Here is a 17,416-nt window from a genome sequence, read left to right on the forward strand (position 1 = left end):
GAGTTTGATCGACATTGTTTCCACTTGTACGACGTCGGTCCTTTCCACCAAGATGTGCACATCCAGTCGTGTGCCGATCTGTGAGTTGCAGGTCGAAGCGGTTGTGATCCGTCGGCACCCTTTCTCGCTGGCTCTGCAAGCCCAATCAATCTCCAAGCCACGATTTTATCGAAAGCGGAAATTAAATTAAATTTTCCTTTTTTTTCGGCTGATTTTTGCCGTGCTCAAACAATGAGGCTTGGAATGCCACTCTATCGCTTTCCCGGCTACTGCATCCCAGCCGGATAGCCACTTGAGGGCCATATGGATGCAGCCTGATCGATGCGTCGGATTGCTCTGCCCGTTTCTTGAGGCTGGACCGCACTTGGAGCAAGCGACGACATGTACCCCGAGCTAAGTACACGGTCAGTAAGCAAGCCTCAGATGCCGCCGTTTGGGGCATCAAGCTGAACAGCTCAAGCGGCGGCTGTCAGGGGATAACGTCATTTCTTAGCTCGTACAAGGCGCAAAAGTTGAATCTCCGCAAGAAGGTTGATTGTGCTGACCGCGTTTTTCGTGTCATGAAGAGTTTGAAATCGTCTTCTGCTGCACCCGCGTGGTTTTGCCGGCGAGACACCTGCCTCGAGGCCGCCTTTTCCGTGGGGAACGTCGGACGAGAGAAGCCCTCGCATGGCCTTAACCCGCCCGTCAGCGAGCTTGACTTGCCCCTTGATACGGTGTGCCTGAGAACCCGGATCGTGCGCACATGGCTTCCCATGGATATCCCGAGTCATCGGAGCGGTTACGGGATTCCTGAACTTGCCGCCGGGGCCACATGTGCTCCTGTCCCGCGGGGCATGCGTTGTCTGGCCATGCAGGCGCTCGCTCCTCCCAACCTGTCGGATGCTTGAGCCGCTGTCTGTACTGCGCAGACTGTCGAAAGGACCCTGCATCTCGCCTCGGGGAGTTCTTTTGCATCTTTGCTCATGAAGTCAAGGGCGACGGACACTCGCATTGGGCGCATCGACAGTACTTCTCGTGCCGATTGAACAGCAGCCCACAAATGGTACAAGAGGACGCCGGCTAGTTCCACCACCATACCGCAGCGAAGCGATCAAAGCTCTGTGCTTGCTCTCTCCTATCCCGTCCACGCACGCGGTGAAAGACCTGTTCTCGGTCCCTCCTCACCTCTCCATACGACAATCGTGGAGCTCGTTGACACTCATCGCGTCTTAAGGAGCGATCTGCACAGCCTCGCTGCAGTCGCTTCCCAGCCTGGTTCCTGCATGATCGCGCTTCACACTTGGCCTGCGCCGGGAATCGGAAGAGGTCGACGTGATCGAAGCTTGCTAGTCTGGACAAGATCCGACACCCGAGCGTGGACCTGACCGAAAGCCAACCATGACCTTCCCAACTCGTGCACGCGTCGTCTGAAGATGGGTTTCGATGGTATCGCGCCAAGATGCGGAAGGGTATGTTTTACAATTGCCATCACTATTGAAATCGTCCAAAGAGGACACGAGCCCGAGACTTACGGATAGCATCAGAGCAAATAGCCCAGTAGCTCGTCCAAGAAGTATGTCACCCCGGCCAACAGCGCGAAGCCCGTAAAAAGCAGTAGACCAATGTTGTACTTTGCGATGGCGACGGCTACGGCGGGTGGACTATTGTTCTGCCCTGCATTGGTTTGTCTTGGTGCTTCAGTCGTTGCACTTGCAGCTCCTGCGTTCGTTGTTGTGGATGCGCTGGTCGCGCTCGCCGCGCTTGTTGTCGTGGTCGAGGAAGCGGAGGAGACGGAGGCGGTGGAGGAGGGTTCGAAGATGGTGACGATACCCGAGGGTGGCAGCGTCTGGGCGTTAACACTGCTCGTCGCGTGTGGTTGAAGCGTCATCGACATGCACGCCGATTGCGGGGTGAGCGGGCCGATGCCGTGCCCACCATCCGTGTTGAGCGAGCACAGCAGCGTGCTGAGCACCACCGGGTCGTCGGAGTAGCTCTGCACCGGCAGCGTCGGCTGTGGTTGCGAGATTGACTGCCCTTGCGCCAATGTCAAAAGCAGCGCCAAGGTTAGCAGGAACAGCGTGCGCATGGTTGCTCTCGTTGCCATGATGGAGCGTGGTGATGGTGATTGGAAGCAGTGGCGACGCCAAACGCGTGAGCGCTTTCACAGCTCGGCGGCGTCTGCTCTATCCGAAAGCTCTAATTTTGAAGGGCCAAAAATCAAAGCTTAAAATGAAGGTCGCAAAAAAAGAAAGCTCATAACCCCGCACTTCCGCTGGAAAGATAGGACGGAGCAGGGTCCACCGACCTTTTCCCGCCGCACCTTCCAACCCCACCATCGCAGCATTCTCTCCACCATCTTCGTCAACTTCACCCTAGCAAGACCTTCGCAATGGAACACTGCATCGGCATCCTCATCGAGCCCCTCATCGGGCTGTTCACCATGTGCACCGAGGTGGCTGCCATCTGCCTCGACGGGTGCCTCCAGACGTGCCGCGAGTCGTGTCGTTGCACTGCATGCTGCGGTTCCTGCAGCGGCCGATACGACGAGGAGGGGGATGAAGAGGCGAGGCCGATTCTGCAGCGGACTCAGCCTGGAGCGAGGGAGAGACCGACGATGGGTGCGCAAGAGGCTCAGGTGCGACGATGGAGCTCGGTGAGCGCGCTGCGGGGCGAGGAGGGACGGTCGTAGATATGTGCGCAGACGGGTATTCTCACTCGAGAGACTCGGAATGTCAGAGGTCATGATTGAGATGGGTATAGATGGATGGTCTAGACTGGAATGGTGTCAACAACAGTGCCGAGCAGACGTTTCAGCTCATCGACGTACAGCGCAGCCTCTTTGGATGTCGCTGGCTCTCCAAGCTCAGCCAGTCTAGCCATCGCGACGGTTCGGATCTTTCTGGCGCGCTGCTCGCCCAGCATTTCGAGGCGAAGGCTGCTGGAAGTCTGCGATGGAGTCTTGTCCGCATCAAGACAGAGCGAGACCAGAGCATTGGCTGCGCTGACCCGGATCTTGAACACCTTTGCGGTCAAGCTACCACACAGCGAATCGACGATTTTGTCGACAAGTCCATCTGCAGAAGCAGAGGATCCGAGGGAATGCGTCATGACGACGCTGGAGGCCAACGCACGGTCAAGTGCAGAGGCAGCGTTCCACTTTGACTTGGGCGGCTTCGACGTCGTGCCCAACACCCTACAGAGCTGCTCCAACAGCGATCGTCCTAGCGAGAAGCAACCTTCCTTCGATGCAAATGCAAGGTCCAGCAGCGCCAAAAGGGTCCCAGAGGTGCGGTACGCGGAGACGGCCACGCCTTCAATGTCCTTGGCAGCTGCCAAGCAGTAGCGAGCATACTTCGTCCAGTCTGCCTCGATGAGAGGAGCTTTCGCGCGAAGTCGTGCTTCCATCGCATTCGAGAAGGCCCATGATGCGCGTTGGCGGACGAGGCTCGAGCTGTCGTGCAAGGCTCCACCGCTGACCTTGTCCGGGTTGCCCCACAGCACATCGTCCAGGACATCGCAGATCTGCTGTTGATGCGTGTCGATGTGAGCGCTGTCCGCCGGAAGCACGAGCAAGCCGAGCACGCGCACGCCTGCAGCGCGGATCGCCTCGTCAGAGTCGGCGCAGTGACGCTTGACATAGTCCAAGATCGAGGTCGACCTCTCCGCGTCCAGAACACCGCTCCTCGAAAGCGCTCCGCGCAGGTCTGCGACTGTGCCGAGCATCATAGACACCAACTCGGGCGTCTGCATCGGCTGGTCGATCGTGCGCTGGCATATTTTCCAGAGCCGTGTCCACTCGTCGCCTTCAAGAACGAGGCCAGACGCATTGCCGAGCTTCTTGACAAAGAGGGCTAAGGCTGGCGTTTGGTCTGCTGATTTGGCGTCAGCTTCAAGCGCAGCTAGTACGAGCTCGCATACCTCCGGTGTGAGCTCGGCGTCATCCGCGAGGAGGTGCAGTATGTCGACTACGGAATTGTCCGCTTGGCCTGCGGGTCGCGCTGTAGCAATCGTTTTGGCTCCAGACGTGGCTGTACCGGCAGTCGACGACGGTATCGATTCTGTTCGTCTACTCGCGCTCGAAGCGACCGCTGGTGGTGTTCGTGCTGTCATTGAAGCGACGACTTGTTTCGCCGTTGCTTGCACTTGTGGGTCGCTATGCGAGGCGAACGGCAACATCAGAGGGCCAAGAATACTCTCGTTGGAAGCGACAAGCCTCGCTTTCGATGTACTAAGAACGAACGTGCGTGTCAGCTGCAGCAAGGCTATCGTCAAAGATGAAGGGTAGCCCGCGATGGCTCCGTTCCCTTCGCTGCTGGTTGATGCACGCGGTGCAGTCGCGGCCCGTTGCAACGCCACGACCAGATACGATCGAATATTGACGATCCAGCTCGCCAACTGTGATGACAGAGATGTGAAAGAGAGCGCTCGTTGAGCTCGTTCCTGCGCTAGAGACAACTGCAATGTGCCATGCGATAGAATTGATTCCAACGTCGACATGGCCGCGAGTCGCACCGACGTCGAAGGGTCCTGTGCCAAGAGTGTGCAGAGGGAGAAGGATGCTCGTGAGCTGATCGACGCGGAAAAGCGCGGAGTCGTGGACGAAGCTTTGGCTGTGGCGTCCGATGGGCGTGTCGGAGCAGGTTCGTCGGGTAAGAGATCACTCCAACGGCTGATCAATGCTCGCGACTCGCGCCTGGTGAGCTCAATGAGGCAATGAAGAGCATTTTGGCGAACGAGCTTCGCCGTTGTCTCCTGCTGTCGTGATTCGTCTTTGCGTGATCTAGACGAATTCGCGGCCGTCGAGGCAGTGGAAAAGTCGCTCCGCTCGCTCTCGCTTTTGTCGCTCTTGCGGTCGGTCTCGTCTGCTGAAGAGTCAATGCGATAGCTCTCAGCATGCAAGCTGATGTTCCCATTGGAAAGCGTTGAGGTGCTAACGGAAGATCCAAGCGGTGATGGGTTGCCTTGAGCGGCAAGATTGCGAGATGACCTCGGCTGATTTGACCAGGAGAAGGCGCCTGCTTGAAGGTTCGAGCTAGAACGTGGCAACGCTGACTGACGAGGCCTTCCGAGCTGCAGCCCCACCGACAAGCAGGGCAATAGAATGTCGAAGAGGGCAAGCAAATTTGTGCTTCTTCCGGCTGCTGCAGCAGGCAGAGCAGCTGTCGTTGCTTTCTTCGGTGATATTGGAATGAGCGCGTGGAGTGTCTTGAGCGCAGCAGCGATGGCTCGCAGCACAGAGGTGGACAATGTCGAGACGTTAGAGGTGATGTGGGATGAAGTAGCGGAAGATCTTGAGTTCTGGATCTTGAGAGTCGTCCTCAGAAATGATTCGGTGACAGCGATGAGATCGTCGACGCCGGCTTGGGCACTTTGTTCCTGAGCATCCTTAGCGAATTGCGTATCGAAATGATGTGACAGCGTCTGGAACGCAATACGACGTGTATCATTGGGACCATCTTGGATCGCTGTCTTGGCGAAAGGGAAGAGCACGTCCGAGTCCAAGGTCTCGAGCGCCTTGCGGAGAGCATCGAGGGCTGTGCGTCGCTCCTCGGACGAGAGACGAGATTCGCGAAGCCTGGCTAGAAGCGCTCCAACCTCCTGCGACTGCATCGTCGCTTCCTTGGGGTTAGTCAGCGCTCGAATGCGATCAGCATCATGCTGGACAGGCGACGACGTATAGCTCAGCCCGGGAGATTGTTGAATGTGAGTGGAAGGTTGAAGTGAAAGAAAGGAAGCCAACAATTCAGGGTCCAAAACTTGAGAAGGCGACCTGCTGCTCGGAAGTCGGCTTGAGCTCGCTGCTCCACTTGGCTAAGCCCAACCCTTCCACCTGTCCAAGCCTTCTTGTCCATCCTGCACAATCACCTCTGACACCAGGACGAACGGCGGACTCGGTATGCTGCATCAAGCAATACGAATCGCTCGTATCCCTCACGCAACAAGTTTGACAGCACAGCACAGAATATCACGCCAACTGCTCTCCATCTCTATTCGCGCCATGTCATCTCAACCGCTCACAGCGCAAAAGTGCGAGCCATGCACCAAGGACCTTCCAGCAATGTCGCAGGACGAGGCGCGGAAGCTGCTCTCAGATCTCGCTGGAAAGTGGTCGCTATCGCCGCAGCCGAAGACGCTGCTTTCGTCTAAAGCAACTCACCCCGACGCCTTGCATCGGACGTACAAGTTCAAGGACTTCACTTCGGCGCAGGCTTTCGCGAACGATCTCGGTGCGCTAGCGGAACGAGAAGGGCATCATCCCGCCATCATGGTCGAGTGGGGCCGCGTGACCGTGTGGTGGTGGAGTCATGCTATCAACGGGGTAAGTGACGACAGCATGCTTTGTGTCATTGCAGAGGCAGCTGACCCGAATCTTGATCTCATTGACCGTCTACGAACAGCTTCACAAGAACGACTTTGTCATGGCAGCCAAGACGGAAGAGCTGGTGCATCAAGCAGAGGGATACACACCTCCAAAGCCCAAGGCTTGAAGTCATGCGAATGCAAGAAGATGCGATTGCCCACTGCGGTTGTGTCGCGATTGAAGACGTATGTGGTATTTCAGGCTCGATCGAGATGCCTGACGTACGCCTTCCACATGCTGCGTGACCACTGAACGAGCCAGGAGCTCTCGTCGAGCACCTGTTTGAGCCTGGTTAGCGGCTCATTCACCTTGCTGCCCTGTGACTGAGGTGTGGCTGCCAGTGTCAATACGGTATGAATGACGCTGAATGCCAAAGCGTCCAGGGAGGTTGGTTTGCTGGCGCCCAAGAGGAATTGGTTCTCTGTCGATTGCTCCGTCAGCTGCGCTTTGGTTCGAGCAGCGAGCGCATACAGACCAGCAACAGCATCTGCAATGACTATGTCCTGGTTGACGGATGGACTGGCGAGAGCAGCGCCAGGAGTGTCGCCTCCTCCGCGCGAATCGAGGTCTGCGGTGGAGAGAGCGGAAGTAGCCGACGCTGTCGTGGCGCCAATCCAACCGAGGAAACCCACTTCCCACCCTGGAAGACTCGTGGTCGGCTGAGCCGAGGATGTTGCACTGCCTGACGAAGAAGAGGAGGAGGATGCGGAGGAGGCCGACGGATTGAGTGCCGAGATGCGCCGCAATTGCTGATCGAAGAAAGAGTTCTGAAGTTGCGCGGATAGGAGCGATGAGAGGTATGGTTGCGAATCCGTCTTGGAGTAGACAGCCGACTGAGGAGAAAGCAGAACAGCGAGCAAGACGCCAGCCATGATGCGACCTTTGAGCAGATTCTCCCAGGTCCGAGCTTCGAGTTTGGTTGCTTGGTCCGGCCACGACGAATCGCCCTTCTTCTCAAGCTCCGGTCGAGAAGCCGGGTAGTAGTTGTCCATCAGATGCGGGATTTCGGTAGCGGGCAGCAAGGATGAGGCAGCTTTGTGACGAAAATGAGGTGGCAGATGAACAAATGGCATCGACTTGGCCGGGCCCCAGTTATGCGAAGGGTCGATGAAGCGCACGTCAAAGTCGACATAGCGGAACAGTAGCTCCATCTGCCATCGAAGGGCGATGGGGTCGCTGCTGGACCATCCTGATGGCTGTCGTTTCAGCCGTTGCTCCTTCTCGTACCAAGCGCCCCACCGGTGATCTTCGGCATCCGAGTTGGTATCGTGCTCATCGTCATCCGCATGCACCGCAGACAATGTGCCGTCTCGCTTCAAGTGTGGTGCGACGTAGAGGGTTGGCTTGGAGGGTGGTGCGGGTGTGGTTGGCGAGTGTGCTTTTGCCGCTGGATAGGTATGCAGAGGGAATGTTGAGAAGACGGCAGCTGCCCACTGCGGGACCAGATGCGACCGTCGAGAAGCTGCGGACGAAGACATTGAAGAGCGTGGCGGTGCGGGTGGAATGTTCTCGAGCTCCGGATACTCGTGTGCTGCCGACGACATCTTTGGCGAGGTCGAGCGAGATCGATCAGCTATTGACGGATGAGCCGCGCGTTGCAAGGGATCCGATGTTCGCAGTGATGGAGGAGAACGGAACGCTTCCGAAGATGATTGCCAACACCGAAGAAGCGAAAAGTGTGTGAATCGTGCGCTTAAGAAGAATCACAAAGCTCTCATCCTCCACTCTCTTCCGCCATCACAGGAAAAAAGGCCCCACGCTCGTCCCACCAACGATCCAACACCTTTGCAAAAACAGCGCGTGCGCCGGCCTGTCAAGAGGCTGAGCCAAATCAGCGCAGCTCCAGGCGACACAACCTTAAACTTCGGCCAAGACGCGCTTGGAGAAACAGGACCCTGAAATCGCTCAAGTCACCTCGGATGGCTGAGTCCGAGCGAGTCCGGTCCATTGTCCTTGACGGCACTTCCCTCTGCCACATCATCACGACAGCCAAGACCCTCCTCTGCCAACTGTCGCTCAGCTGACATGGCTTCGTCGGGACGGCGGGCAACCATCAATGACTTGCCCACCGAGATCCTCCGCGAGATCGTCGGCCTAGTCTGGCTCGACTCCATCCCCAAGTCTTCCTTTCGCAACATCGACCCGCACGGTCTGCCGTCATCCTATCCCGACGGCCGCAAGATCTCGTCCACTCAAACTGATACCCGCAAGACGCTCTACAATCTCTGCCTCGTCAACAAGGCTTTCTATCATGAAGCACGGGTGCTGCTCTTCAGGCGCATCCAGATCACACTGCCTCACAGCTTCAACTTGCTCTTGAGGACGCTTGGTGCATCGCACTTGGCGAGCGCCTACGAGAAGTATGCATCTACAGGAAGCGTCAATGTGGATCCTGCCGACCCGGCATCCTTCGTCAATATGGTGGCAGCCGCAGGATTCGCACATGCTCTCGGACAGAAGCTCGTCGTCGGAGGCGGATCAGCATCGACACCACCCGTCAGCCGCGGTGAGAGTCCAGGTCCGTCGAAAGCGGCAGCTCCGTCTCTCGAACGCTCTGCCTCCTTAACTCGGAGCGGCTCTATTCGCAATGCTGTTCGTATCAACGCAGACGAGGACGGCGAAGTCGAGCTAATCTGGACGGAGGACGCGACGTCGACACCAGACAACCCGGTCTACCACGTCACACTTCGCGAGGAAAACGACGAGGAGGATGCCCCCCTTCACAAATGGGTGCGACTCATTGACTTTTCCAACTTCCGCACCCAAGGCATGCGGCGCACGATCGGCGAAGGAATCGACCGACGCTTTGTCACACCAGCGAGGCTTCTCGCCCTCGTCACTGCAGCAGAGGGGTTGGTCGCCTTTGGAGCCAGCGAAACCATGGACTCGGCACTATCGAACGACGTACTTGAAGCACTATTGTTCCGAGACGGCGAGTACAGCAAGCCCAGCCGAATGCGAGGCGTCTCGGTGGAGCGCAACAGCGGTCGCTCCAACAAGATGCTGCAAAGCTTGGATCTCTGCGAGTGCGTGTCTCCACGCTTTCATGACGCCATGAAGGAGTTTGTTGAGACACATCTCAAAAAGTTCAGCGGGAGGATGACCGACACCGTTGCAGAGGAGACCGAGTCGAGCCATGACGAGGACAACAGCATGGACGTCGATGAAGAAGAGGAGCGTGGCCGTGGAAGAAGCACATCAACGAGGTCGCAGACCAAGAGTCTCAGTCGATCCGTGTCCACACGCCGCCGAGACGGAGATGGACCCAGTCGTCATCCTGCGAGGCCGACTGCTTTCCCATCCTTGAACCGACTCGGCTTGTCGGGTGTGACGCTCGACAATGACCTCCTCAATCCGTTCGTGCTCGCCTTCCCTCGCCTCACACATCTCGATTTGTCGAGAACGAAGGCAGATGCCGCGCTCCTCAATGCATTGAGTAGCTCGCACCAGCTGCAGCTCGAGAGTCTGTCTCTCGCATTCTGCAAGCGCATCACGTCGGAGTCCGTCACCGAGCTGCTCGTCGATGCACCCTGCACGCAAGGGCTCGTCGAGCTGAGTCTAGCAGGAACGCTCATCTTCCCCACCGCCATCGACTCGGAAGACCTCAAGGTCATCATCACGCAGGCCCCCTGCTTCCGCTCTGGCAAGATGCGATACCTCGATCTGGGCGGATGCGCCCTTACCGACGAGCTTCTCGGCTTGATCGGTCCTCAACCTTCGCTGTTGGACCTGGGCCTCTCGCACTGTCCCGACATCAAGCTCGAAGCCGTCAGCAAGCTGCTTCGGGAACGTGCACCTAACGTCCAGATCCTCGAGCTGTCCGACTCGTGCACCTCTCGCTCCTCCAACGAGGGTCTCGCCACCAACATCCCGGGTTATGACAGCCACGACTCTAGCGCCATCAACGCGGTACATCTGCAGAGCATCCTGGTTGGACCGTGTGCCAAGACGCCGCCCATCCCGATCTCAGTCCAGCTCGCCATGATGGGCTTCAAGTCTGGCTCCGAGACCCCGCCGAGCTTGCCGGCGAACGTCAGAGCCGCGACCAACCTGAGGGTCGTCGGACTCAACTCGGCTTCACTGCAGAGTGTCAGAGGCGGCTTTGGTACGTGGAAGGTCATCCGAGGAGCAGGCAGGAGAGGATGGGTGGTGGACACGGCAGCAGGACCCAATCCGGAAGCGAGCGACGAGGCTTTGGTGGAAGACGTAGGAGCCGTCGCCGGTTCTGCGCTTCCAACAAGCGCCGACGCAGAAGACCACAGCCCTTCGGGCGGCGAACCCATGCGAAGAGGCCGATCCGTTCGGTACGACGAATCGTCGCTCGAACCCGGCTCGCAACTTCGCGTTCCTCCTTCCACCCACTCCCCCTCCGCCACCCGCCCAACCATCCCCTCCATCCGACGGGCACACTCGGTCGGCGGCGGAGGCGGCTCCACCTCGCGCTCTCGCTCGCGCCACATCATCGCAGCCTCTTACGCCCTTCCTTCGGATGCAAAGCTGACGCCGCGAGACGAGGTGGTCCGCGATCTGCCCGCTGACCACCCGCGCCGGCGGACACTGCAGCACCTCGCCGACTGCAACGGCCACGTCACGGGCGATATCGGGTGGCACAGTCGAAAGATGGAGGTGCTGCTCGGGTTCGGCTTTTTGGGTCGAGAGACGGGATTGTATGCTCTACCGTCGTTTCAGGTGTAAGCCGCTCGAGAGAAAAGCAATGGGAATTCGGTTCTATGAGGAATGCGGGGAGGGGAGTCGGAGGGCGAGTCGAACGAGGTCGAGTGCGCCCTCTGTAAGCTGGTTGTGTCCGCCATGGAGGGTCTCTATGAGCGTCACTTTGTGGAAGCGTTTGACGTGGGCGTAGTCACGAATGGTTCTCTCCTGCACACTCGCCGGGGTTGAATCGAGGAGAGTGTCGAACAGACGTCGGGAGTGGTCTATAGGGATGACAGGATCGTCCCTCGCATGGAGCAGGACGATGGATGTGCGTCTGGAGCTCTTTGCGTCCGTGAGGGTGGGTAAGGCGGCAAGCGTGTTCAACTGGGTCTGTAGGAATCGGTCCAGGAGGCGGTTGTGGAACGGGATCGCTCCGATGGGTTTGAGCAGTGGAAGGAATCCACCTAGGCGAAAGTCTTTGACCAGACTCTTGAGGTTCGTGTATGGTGCCATCAGCACAAGTCCATCCACTGGCGTGGCTTGATGTTCGAGTTTGACAGCGAGCAGTGCGCCCACGCCGGTACCTAGGCTCTGACCGAAGATCGTCACTCCCTGTTGCGCACCCCGCTGTTGCGCGCGGATCCATCGATACGCCGTCTCTGCATCCTCTACCAGCCCTTCCTCGCTAGGTGTGCCACTGCTGTCTCCAAACCCACGATAGTCGATCGCAACCACGTTGACGTCCATCCGAGCGGTCAGCGCCGAGTAGGCAGCAATGCGAAACGGGGCCGCGCGATTCATGCTATTCCCATGCAGGTAGAGCACCGTTGGGTATTCGCGCATCGCCAACTCGTACACGTCCTCCCCCCAACCCTCGTCCGAAGAGGAGAGGCGGGTCTGGTAGAACGATTCGGGGAGGATATGCCATGCCCCGATGCGCTCGTTGTCTGCGGTGGTCAGGTGCAAGGGTCGCGTTTTGAAGGGTGCTAGGCCATACCGGGAGGGTTGGTGGTAAGTGGGGAAGAAGGGGAAGGAGATGGCGTGCAGGAAGATGAAGTGCCGTTGAAAAGGAGGTGTCAGGAGGAGGAGGAAGAAGGATAGGTAGAGGGAACAGAGGGTGAGGGGGGTGGTGAGGGTGCGACGGAGCAGGGTGGACGATGAGGAGGGTGATATTGAGGATGGCGGTTTGGTGGACATCGTAGAAGAGCGGCGTCTATTGGGTGATGAGGAGAGGGCGAATAGGTGAGTTGGAGCCCTGCTATGGTACGTGCATGATGGCGTGGTGGCAGCGGATGGTGCGCTAGGAGGGAAGCGTTCCGGCCCAGCACGATGGGAAGCATGTCCACGTTCTCAGAACCTCAAGGTGGAGGTGGAAGAGGCCGAGTTCCGAGCATCACCTCAACACCAAGACCAACACCAGCATTAAGATCACACCTTCACCTCTCTCACGACGACGTCCAGATCAACACACCTTGAGCCTCTGAATGTGTGTTGTAACTGTGGCTGTGATTCGATTCAATGCTAAGGGGCTTCACAGCCTTTGCTTCCCCTCCTTGGCCGCCTTGTCCGCCTTCAACTTCCTCTGCGCCAGCATCGCCCTGCCGGCATTACTCATGTTTCGTCTCCCAATCTCGCCACTGATCCACTCGCCGACGTCTACGAGCTTGTTCAGGTCCGTCCCTGTCTCGTATCCCTCTGCGTGCAACGCGAACACTACACTCTCCGTATCGATATTCCCAGTCGCACCTGGGCTATACGGACATCCACCGAGCCCACCTACCGCCGCATCGACCGTCCTAACGCCCAACCTTACCATGTGCAGAACATTTGCCAGACCCGTGTTCATCGTGTCGTGGCAGTGGGCTGCGAAGTACTCTGCTGGGGCGTTTGTGTGTTTGAGTGAGGCATTGAGGGCTGCTTCGACGACGGATGGGGTACCTGCACCGATGGTGTCGCCCAGGGAGACCTCGTAGCAGCCCATATCCTTGAGCGCCTTGCTGACCCTCCCAACAGCTTCAGGATCGACAGCGCCTTCGTATGGACAGCCAGCAACGACACTAACGTAGCCACGAACTTTCAACCCCATCGCTTTCGCCTTAGCCGTAACCTCTTCGAGCCGGGTGAGCGACTCGGCGATGGAACAGTTGGTGTTGGCCTTGCAGAAGGATTCGGAGGCGGCAGTGAAGATAGCGATCTCGTCCGTCTGCCCCTTGTGCGTCTCTAGGAGCTTTTGTAACCCCTCCAATCCGCGCATGTTGGGCACGAGAACGGGATAGGATATCGACGGGGAGACCGGCATACCGCTTACCACCTGCGGAGTATCGCCCATCTGAGGCACCCACTTTGGAGACACGAACGAGCCCGCTTCGATCACCGGCACACCTGTCTCGGCGAGCCGTCGAATCAGCTCAATCTTGGTGGCGGTGGGCACGATGGTCTTTTCGTTCTGCAGTCCATCGCGTGGAGAGACCTCGACGATCTTGACAAAGTTGCCCCGGGTTGCTGCTGTGGCGAGCGTACGGCGCGACGAGACACCGGACAGCGTGGAGCGGGCGAGCGAGCGAAGCGTCGAGATGCGATGCATGGTCTCGTGTATGGTGAATGGGGTGACAGAGCAAGATGCGACGGCGACAAGCAAATGGTAGAAGAAGCCGGTGCTGACGAGCGCCGGCGGTGAAGGGTTGTGCGGGGTACGCACCGGCTAAACTGCGCACAGGGCCGCTGGCGGAATTTGTGCGTTTTTTAGCCGCCACGCCCGCCTTGTCCGAACGAGCAACCCCGGAAACATCATGGCGATGTCAATATGCTCGGTCGTCATCAGCTTTTGGTTCAGAGCTGGATGCGCCTCAGCTTTGTCCTCAATCTCGCTCTCAGAGTGACGCAAGCAAACCACACAGAGCCTGGAAGGGGTATCATATCTTTCCCAAAGGTAACAAACTCTGCCCAGGCGCAGAAACACTACAAATACACTACGGAATGACCATGACGATGACCACCACGACGACGGTCGCGAGCGCATCCAGCGCGGTGATTCGGAGCGCCTTCATCTGCTGAGCCCTTCTGACGCGCGCGTCCAGTACGCGCTCCGTGCCGACGGCGAAACCGGTTCCTCTCTGCACCGCGCTCCAGACGCGGCGGTGGAGGGGCATCTTGCTATCGTACGCGCGCTTGGGTCCACGTGGGACGGGGACGGGGGTGGGTGCGACGGCGGTGGTGCTCGTCGCCGCCGACAGGCGCGATTTGCGATCCGTAGGCAGCGAGAACAGCAGCGGTCGGTCAGTCAGAGGGGCGGGAGCGGGTGCGGACCAAGGAGCGATGTCGCGCGGATCCAACGCCGCCGGTTCCGGCTCTGGGATGGTCGGCAACGCGAATTCCTCCTTCTCCGCATCGCTCTCCACCGCCTTGGTCGACGACTTGAACGGCAGCAGCGTGTGCGAGAGGGACTTGCGGCGGGCCATGCCCGGCTGCGGCGAGACCGAGGCGTCCGGCGAACCAGGCGCAGCACGAGTGGCCAGTTCTGGATCGAACAGCAGCGCGTCCCGCGTAAATGCCGGCGTCTCCACAGACTCGTCCGCCGCCTCGGCGCCGTTCTTGGTCATGATGCCGATGCTGAAGTTGAGCAAAGGGACGCGCTTTTGCTTGATCACCGCAGCGCCGGGGGCGAGGGGGCGGTCGACGGAGCCGTCGGATGAGTTCGGGGCGCGATCCATGCTCGGGCGCACTGGGTGCGAGGTGTGTGCATCCGAAAAGGTCGCTGATGGCCTACCCACGGATTCGGCCACGGCCGGCCTGCGAGGCGTGTGAAGGATCACAGCCGCGGGCGCTGTCAGCGACTCCTTTTCAAAGTATGGCTGCAGATGAACAGCATTGGACGTATCGCCAAGCTCAAACGAGTCCTTGTTGGTGAAGCCACTCTCGGTGACTTCAGACTTGGAGCGGTGGCGACCCTCCTCGAGGTTGCGCAGATCACCGCCGCTGCGAGCGGCAGGGAGATCTGAGGAAGAACGGTTCTTGCGATGCTTGTCCTTCTTCAGGCCAGTGATGCCCGTGAGGATGTTGGCGATCTCAGGCGCCATCCACCGGTTGGTGTCCTGTTCGGCAGAGACGTCGCGCTGGTCAGCCGCAGCTTGCAGCTCAGCGAGGTCGAAGCCGATAACGTCTTCACCAGAGATGCGCGATCGGATCTCTTCGCGCTCGCGCTCCTCCTCTGCGTCCGGTTCGCGGTTGCCTCGCAGCGTAAGCCATACGCAGAGACCAGTAAAGTAGGCCAAAACGTAGCCCAGACCCGCAGCCCAGATGGGAGCCGTGAGTAGGCGCCACCACCGAGAGATGTCGCCGTTGCCATTGGCGCGCGGCGCAAACGGCGAGGGCTCGATAATAAGCAGGATGCTCAAGATGAGTGCAATGGTGGACAGAACAATGCCGACCATGAGGCGACCCCGTTTGGTCTTGTTGCCGAGATTGCTCGTCACCGAGATGAAGAAGAAGGGGACGACGTGCTGCGACATGTAGGCGTAGACCGCCTCTGCGACGGGCGCGAGCACCTCTGGGTGGGTCGAGAAGTCGCATTCGGCCAGAGCGAGTTGCAAGTCGCCCTCGGAGATGAGGCCCATGTCGACCATCCAGCGGAGACGCGGCATCTTGTCGTTCTTGGACGAGCCAAGTTGGCGCACTGGCGAGTCGGGTGCGTCGGCTACGGTGTCGGATGACGAGCTGGAGTAGCGCTTCTTTCGGCCCTTTCGCGAGCTCGGCAGGATGCAGGCACGTCGAGAGCAAAGGTAGCGATGCACCATGCGATCGAAGTCGACTCGAAGAGGCTGCGTTTCGGGCTTGAGGCCCAAGTCGGATGGCTTGAGTCGAGCAAGCACTTCCCGCGACATCTCCTCGGGGATGTCGGAGAGATCATCCGTGGTTTCGGAACCCTGAAGCAAAACATCCATAGCGGTGAGATCGGACGATGCGCGACCCTTGCAGGCCCTTCGCACGTAAGCTCGGACAGCTGCTTTGCATGTCGCCGGGTCTGGACTCTTGAGGCGGTCTGCACGCGCTTGGTCCCTGAACTTGGTGACGTAGCGCTCGTAGGCTACCAAGAAGTCCAAAGCATCCACCTCGTCGTAGTGAAGACGCTCTGCGGTTTGCTCCTTTTCCTTCATATACCTTGGCGAGGGTGGCGATGATGTCGACGAGGAAGGCAGATCAAAGTTGAGGTCCAAGTCGTCGATAGCAGAGCTCTGCATGTCCGATGCTGGGTAATAGGCTGGCAAACGCTTGTGAGGGAGACGCTGAAAATGCAAAAAGGTGCGCAGATCGAGAAGGCTGATGGGGCGACAGCTACGGCCATGGATGATGTCGATGAGGCTGACGCCTAGACTGCTCTTCTGCTCCTTTTTAGCAAGATCAGCGATGGTGGTGTTGCCACCAGCTTTGGTGTTGCTGCGTTGCAGGAGCAGGGCGGGTGTGCGTTGTGATGATCCAACAGCGTGGGTGGCGCGACGGCTGTACTCGCAGCATTGTGCACCGTAGCCACAGCTGGGGCCACCGCAACTCTGAAGTGTTGATGATGCGGGGGCAGCCGTCTTTTCCTGGTCGGCCGCACATTCAAGACAGTCGCCGCGCATGAAATTGTTCTTGTTGACGCCTGCGACGGTATCCCACTCGTCGGGTTGGATCCAGCCAAAGATGTCTTCGTCGCGGTTGTCGGCATAGACATTGTGTTCTGTTGCCGAAGGGAACTGAGCGCTGGGGGCCGCGTCGGTGGCGGCGACGGCGCCTCGTGCTGGTGTTGGTGATGCGGAGGACATTATGATGCCTGCTCGCTATGGAGCGACGCTGATGATGGATAGATCAAAGATCGAGATGGCGAAAGGTGTTGACCTAGATGCGCAGCATTCTGAGGGGGGTTCAGAGACTGGTGACGAGTGTGAACTGAATGGAGCTGAAGTCGATCTCGAAGCAGACGATGGCTGGGAGTTTTGCTGGAGTCGATGGTGGTAGTGACAAATCGATAGAGCTGCGGTCGAGATCAGGGTACGTGTGCGAAGAAGCTTGGTGCAAGACGGAAAAGACAGTAGCGCGATGCTGTTGTTATACTGAGGAAAGCGAGAGATGGGAGCGTGGTGGTGATGGTGCGGAGAGCTGCAGCAAGGTTGGTGATCAACCGAAAGGTAGCGAGGCAGCTGAGCTGATGTTGAGAGAGAAGTTTGTCGGTACAGACGAGGTTTGTATCGTAAGCGAGGACGGTCAACCGAATAGACAGTGTGACGAGGCTAAGCCGGTCTGAGCTTGCGGATGGACGGGCCAAAGGTGACTGGGCTGGCGCCAGGCTGAAATCGGATGAGAGAGTGTGTGTATGCGCGGTCTGAGATACGGACGGAGGTCGAAAAGATGTTTGACAAGGAGGCTGACGATGGGAGGACGAGA

The 17,416-nt window shown here is 58.5% G+C and overlaps 8 protein-coding genes across 8 annotated transcripts; 2 read left to right on the forward strand and 6 right to left on the reverse strand.

The window, feature by feature from the left end:
- Positions 1 to 1,522: 1,522 nt before the first annotated feature.
- Positions 1,523 to 2,086, reverse strand: PSEUBRA_003070 (uncharacterized protein; the record flags this gene model as incomplete). Its single annotated transcript, XM_059464963.1, has 1 exon — positions 1,523 to 2,086. One exon carries the CDS (start codon positions 2,084 to 2,086, stop codon positions 1,523 to 1,525), a length of 564 nt encoding a protein of 187 aa, XP_059321349.1.
- Positions 2,087 to 2,751: 665 nt separating this feature from the next.
- On the reverse strand, positions 2,752 to 4,092 carry PSEUBRA_003071 (Armadillo-type fold; the record flags this gene model as incomplete). Its single annotated transcript, XM_016437454.2, has 1 exon — positions 2,752 to 4,092. The coding sequence occupies one exon, from the start codon at positions 4,090 to 4,092 to the stop codon at positions 2,752 to 2,754; it is 1,341 nt and encodes a 446-aa protein (XP_016292931.2).
- Positions 4,093 to 5,980: 1,888 nt separating this feature from the next.
- On the forward strand, positions 5,981 to 6,470 carry PSEUBRA_003072 (Transcriptional coactivator/pterin dehydratase; the record flags this gene model as incomplete). The annotated part of the gene is made up of 2 exons (XM_016437427.1): positions 5,981 to 6,301; positions 6,381 to 6,470. The coding sequence occupies 2 exons, from the start codon at positions 5,981 to 5,983 to the stop codon at positions 6,468 to 6,470; spliced, it is 411 nt and encodes a 136-aa protein (XP_016292932.1).
- Positions 6,471 to 6,540: 70 nt separating this feature from the next.
- On the reverse strand, positions 6,541 to 7,887 carry PSEUBRA_003073 (uncharacterized protein; the record flags this gene model as incomplete). Its single annotated transcript, XM_059464964.1, has 1 exon — positions 6,541 to 7,887. The coding sequence occupies one exon, from the start codon at positions 7,885 to 7,887 to the stop codon at positions 6,541 to 6,543; it is 1,347 nt and encodes a 448-aa protein (XP_059321350.1).
- A 481-nt stretch (positions 7,888 to 8,368) lies between these two features.
- Positions 8,369 to 11,038, forward strand: PSEUBRA_003074 (uncharacterized protein; the record flags this gene model as incomplete). Its single annotated transcript, XM_059464965.1, has 1 exon — positions 8,369 to 11,038. The coding sequence occupies one exon, from the start codon at positions 8,369 to 8,371 to the stop codon at positions 11,036 to 11,038; it is 2,670 nt and encodes an 889-aa protein (XP_059320727.1).
- A 33-nt stretch (positions 11,039 to 11,071) lies between these two features.
- PSEUBRA_003075 (Monoacylglycerol lipase protein ABHD12) lies at positions 11,072 to 12,193 on the reverse strand (the record flags this gene model as incomplete). Its single annotated transcript, XM_059464966.1, has 1 exon — positions 11,072 to 12,193. The coding sequence occupies one exon, from the start codon at positions 12,191 to 12,193 to the stop codon at positions 11,072 to 11,074; it is 1,122 nt and encodes a 373-aa protein (XP_059321351.1).
- A 334-nt stretch (positions 12,194 to 12,527) lies between these two features.
- PSEUBRA_003076 (Pyruvate carboxyltransferase) lies at positions 12,528 to 13,580 on the reverse strand (the record flags this gene model as incomplete). Its single annotated transcript, XM_016437455.1, has 1 exon — positions 12,528 to 13,580. One exon carries the CDS (start codon positions 13,578 to 13,580, stop codon positions 12,528 to 12,530), a length of 1,053 nt encoding a protein of 350 aa, XP_016292934.1.
- A 385-nt stretch (positions 13,581 to 13,965) lies between these two features.
- PSEUBRA_003077 (uncharacterized protein) lies at positions 13,966 to 16,797 on the reverse strand (the record flags this gene model as incomplete). The annotated part of the gene is made up of 1 exon (XM_016437452.1): positions 13,966 to 16,797. The coding sequence occupies one exon, from the start codon at positions 16,795 to 16,797 to the stop codon at positions 13,966 to 13,968; it is 2,832 nt and encodes a 943-aa protein (XP_016292935.1).
- Between the last annotated feature and the right edge of the window lie 619 nt (positions 16,798 to 17,416).

This window comes from Kalmanozyma brasiliensis (genome assembly GCF_000497045.1).
Source record: "Kalmanozyma brasiliensis GHG001 unplaced genomic scaffold PSEUBRA_SCAF2, whole genome shotgun sequence".
Classification (NCBI taxonomy): Eukaryota; Fungi; Basidiomycota; class Ustilaginomycetes; order Ustilaginales; genus Kalmanozyma; species Kalmanozyma brasiliensis.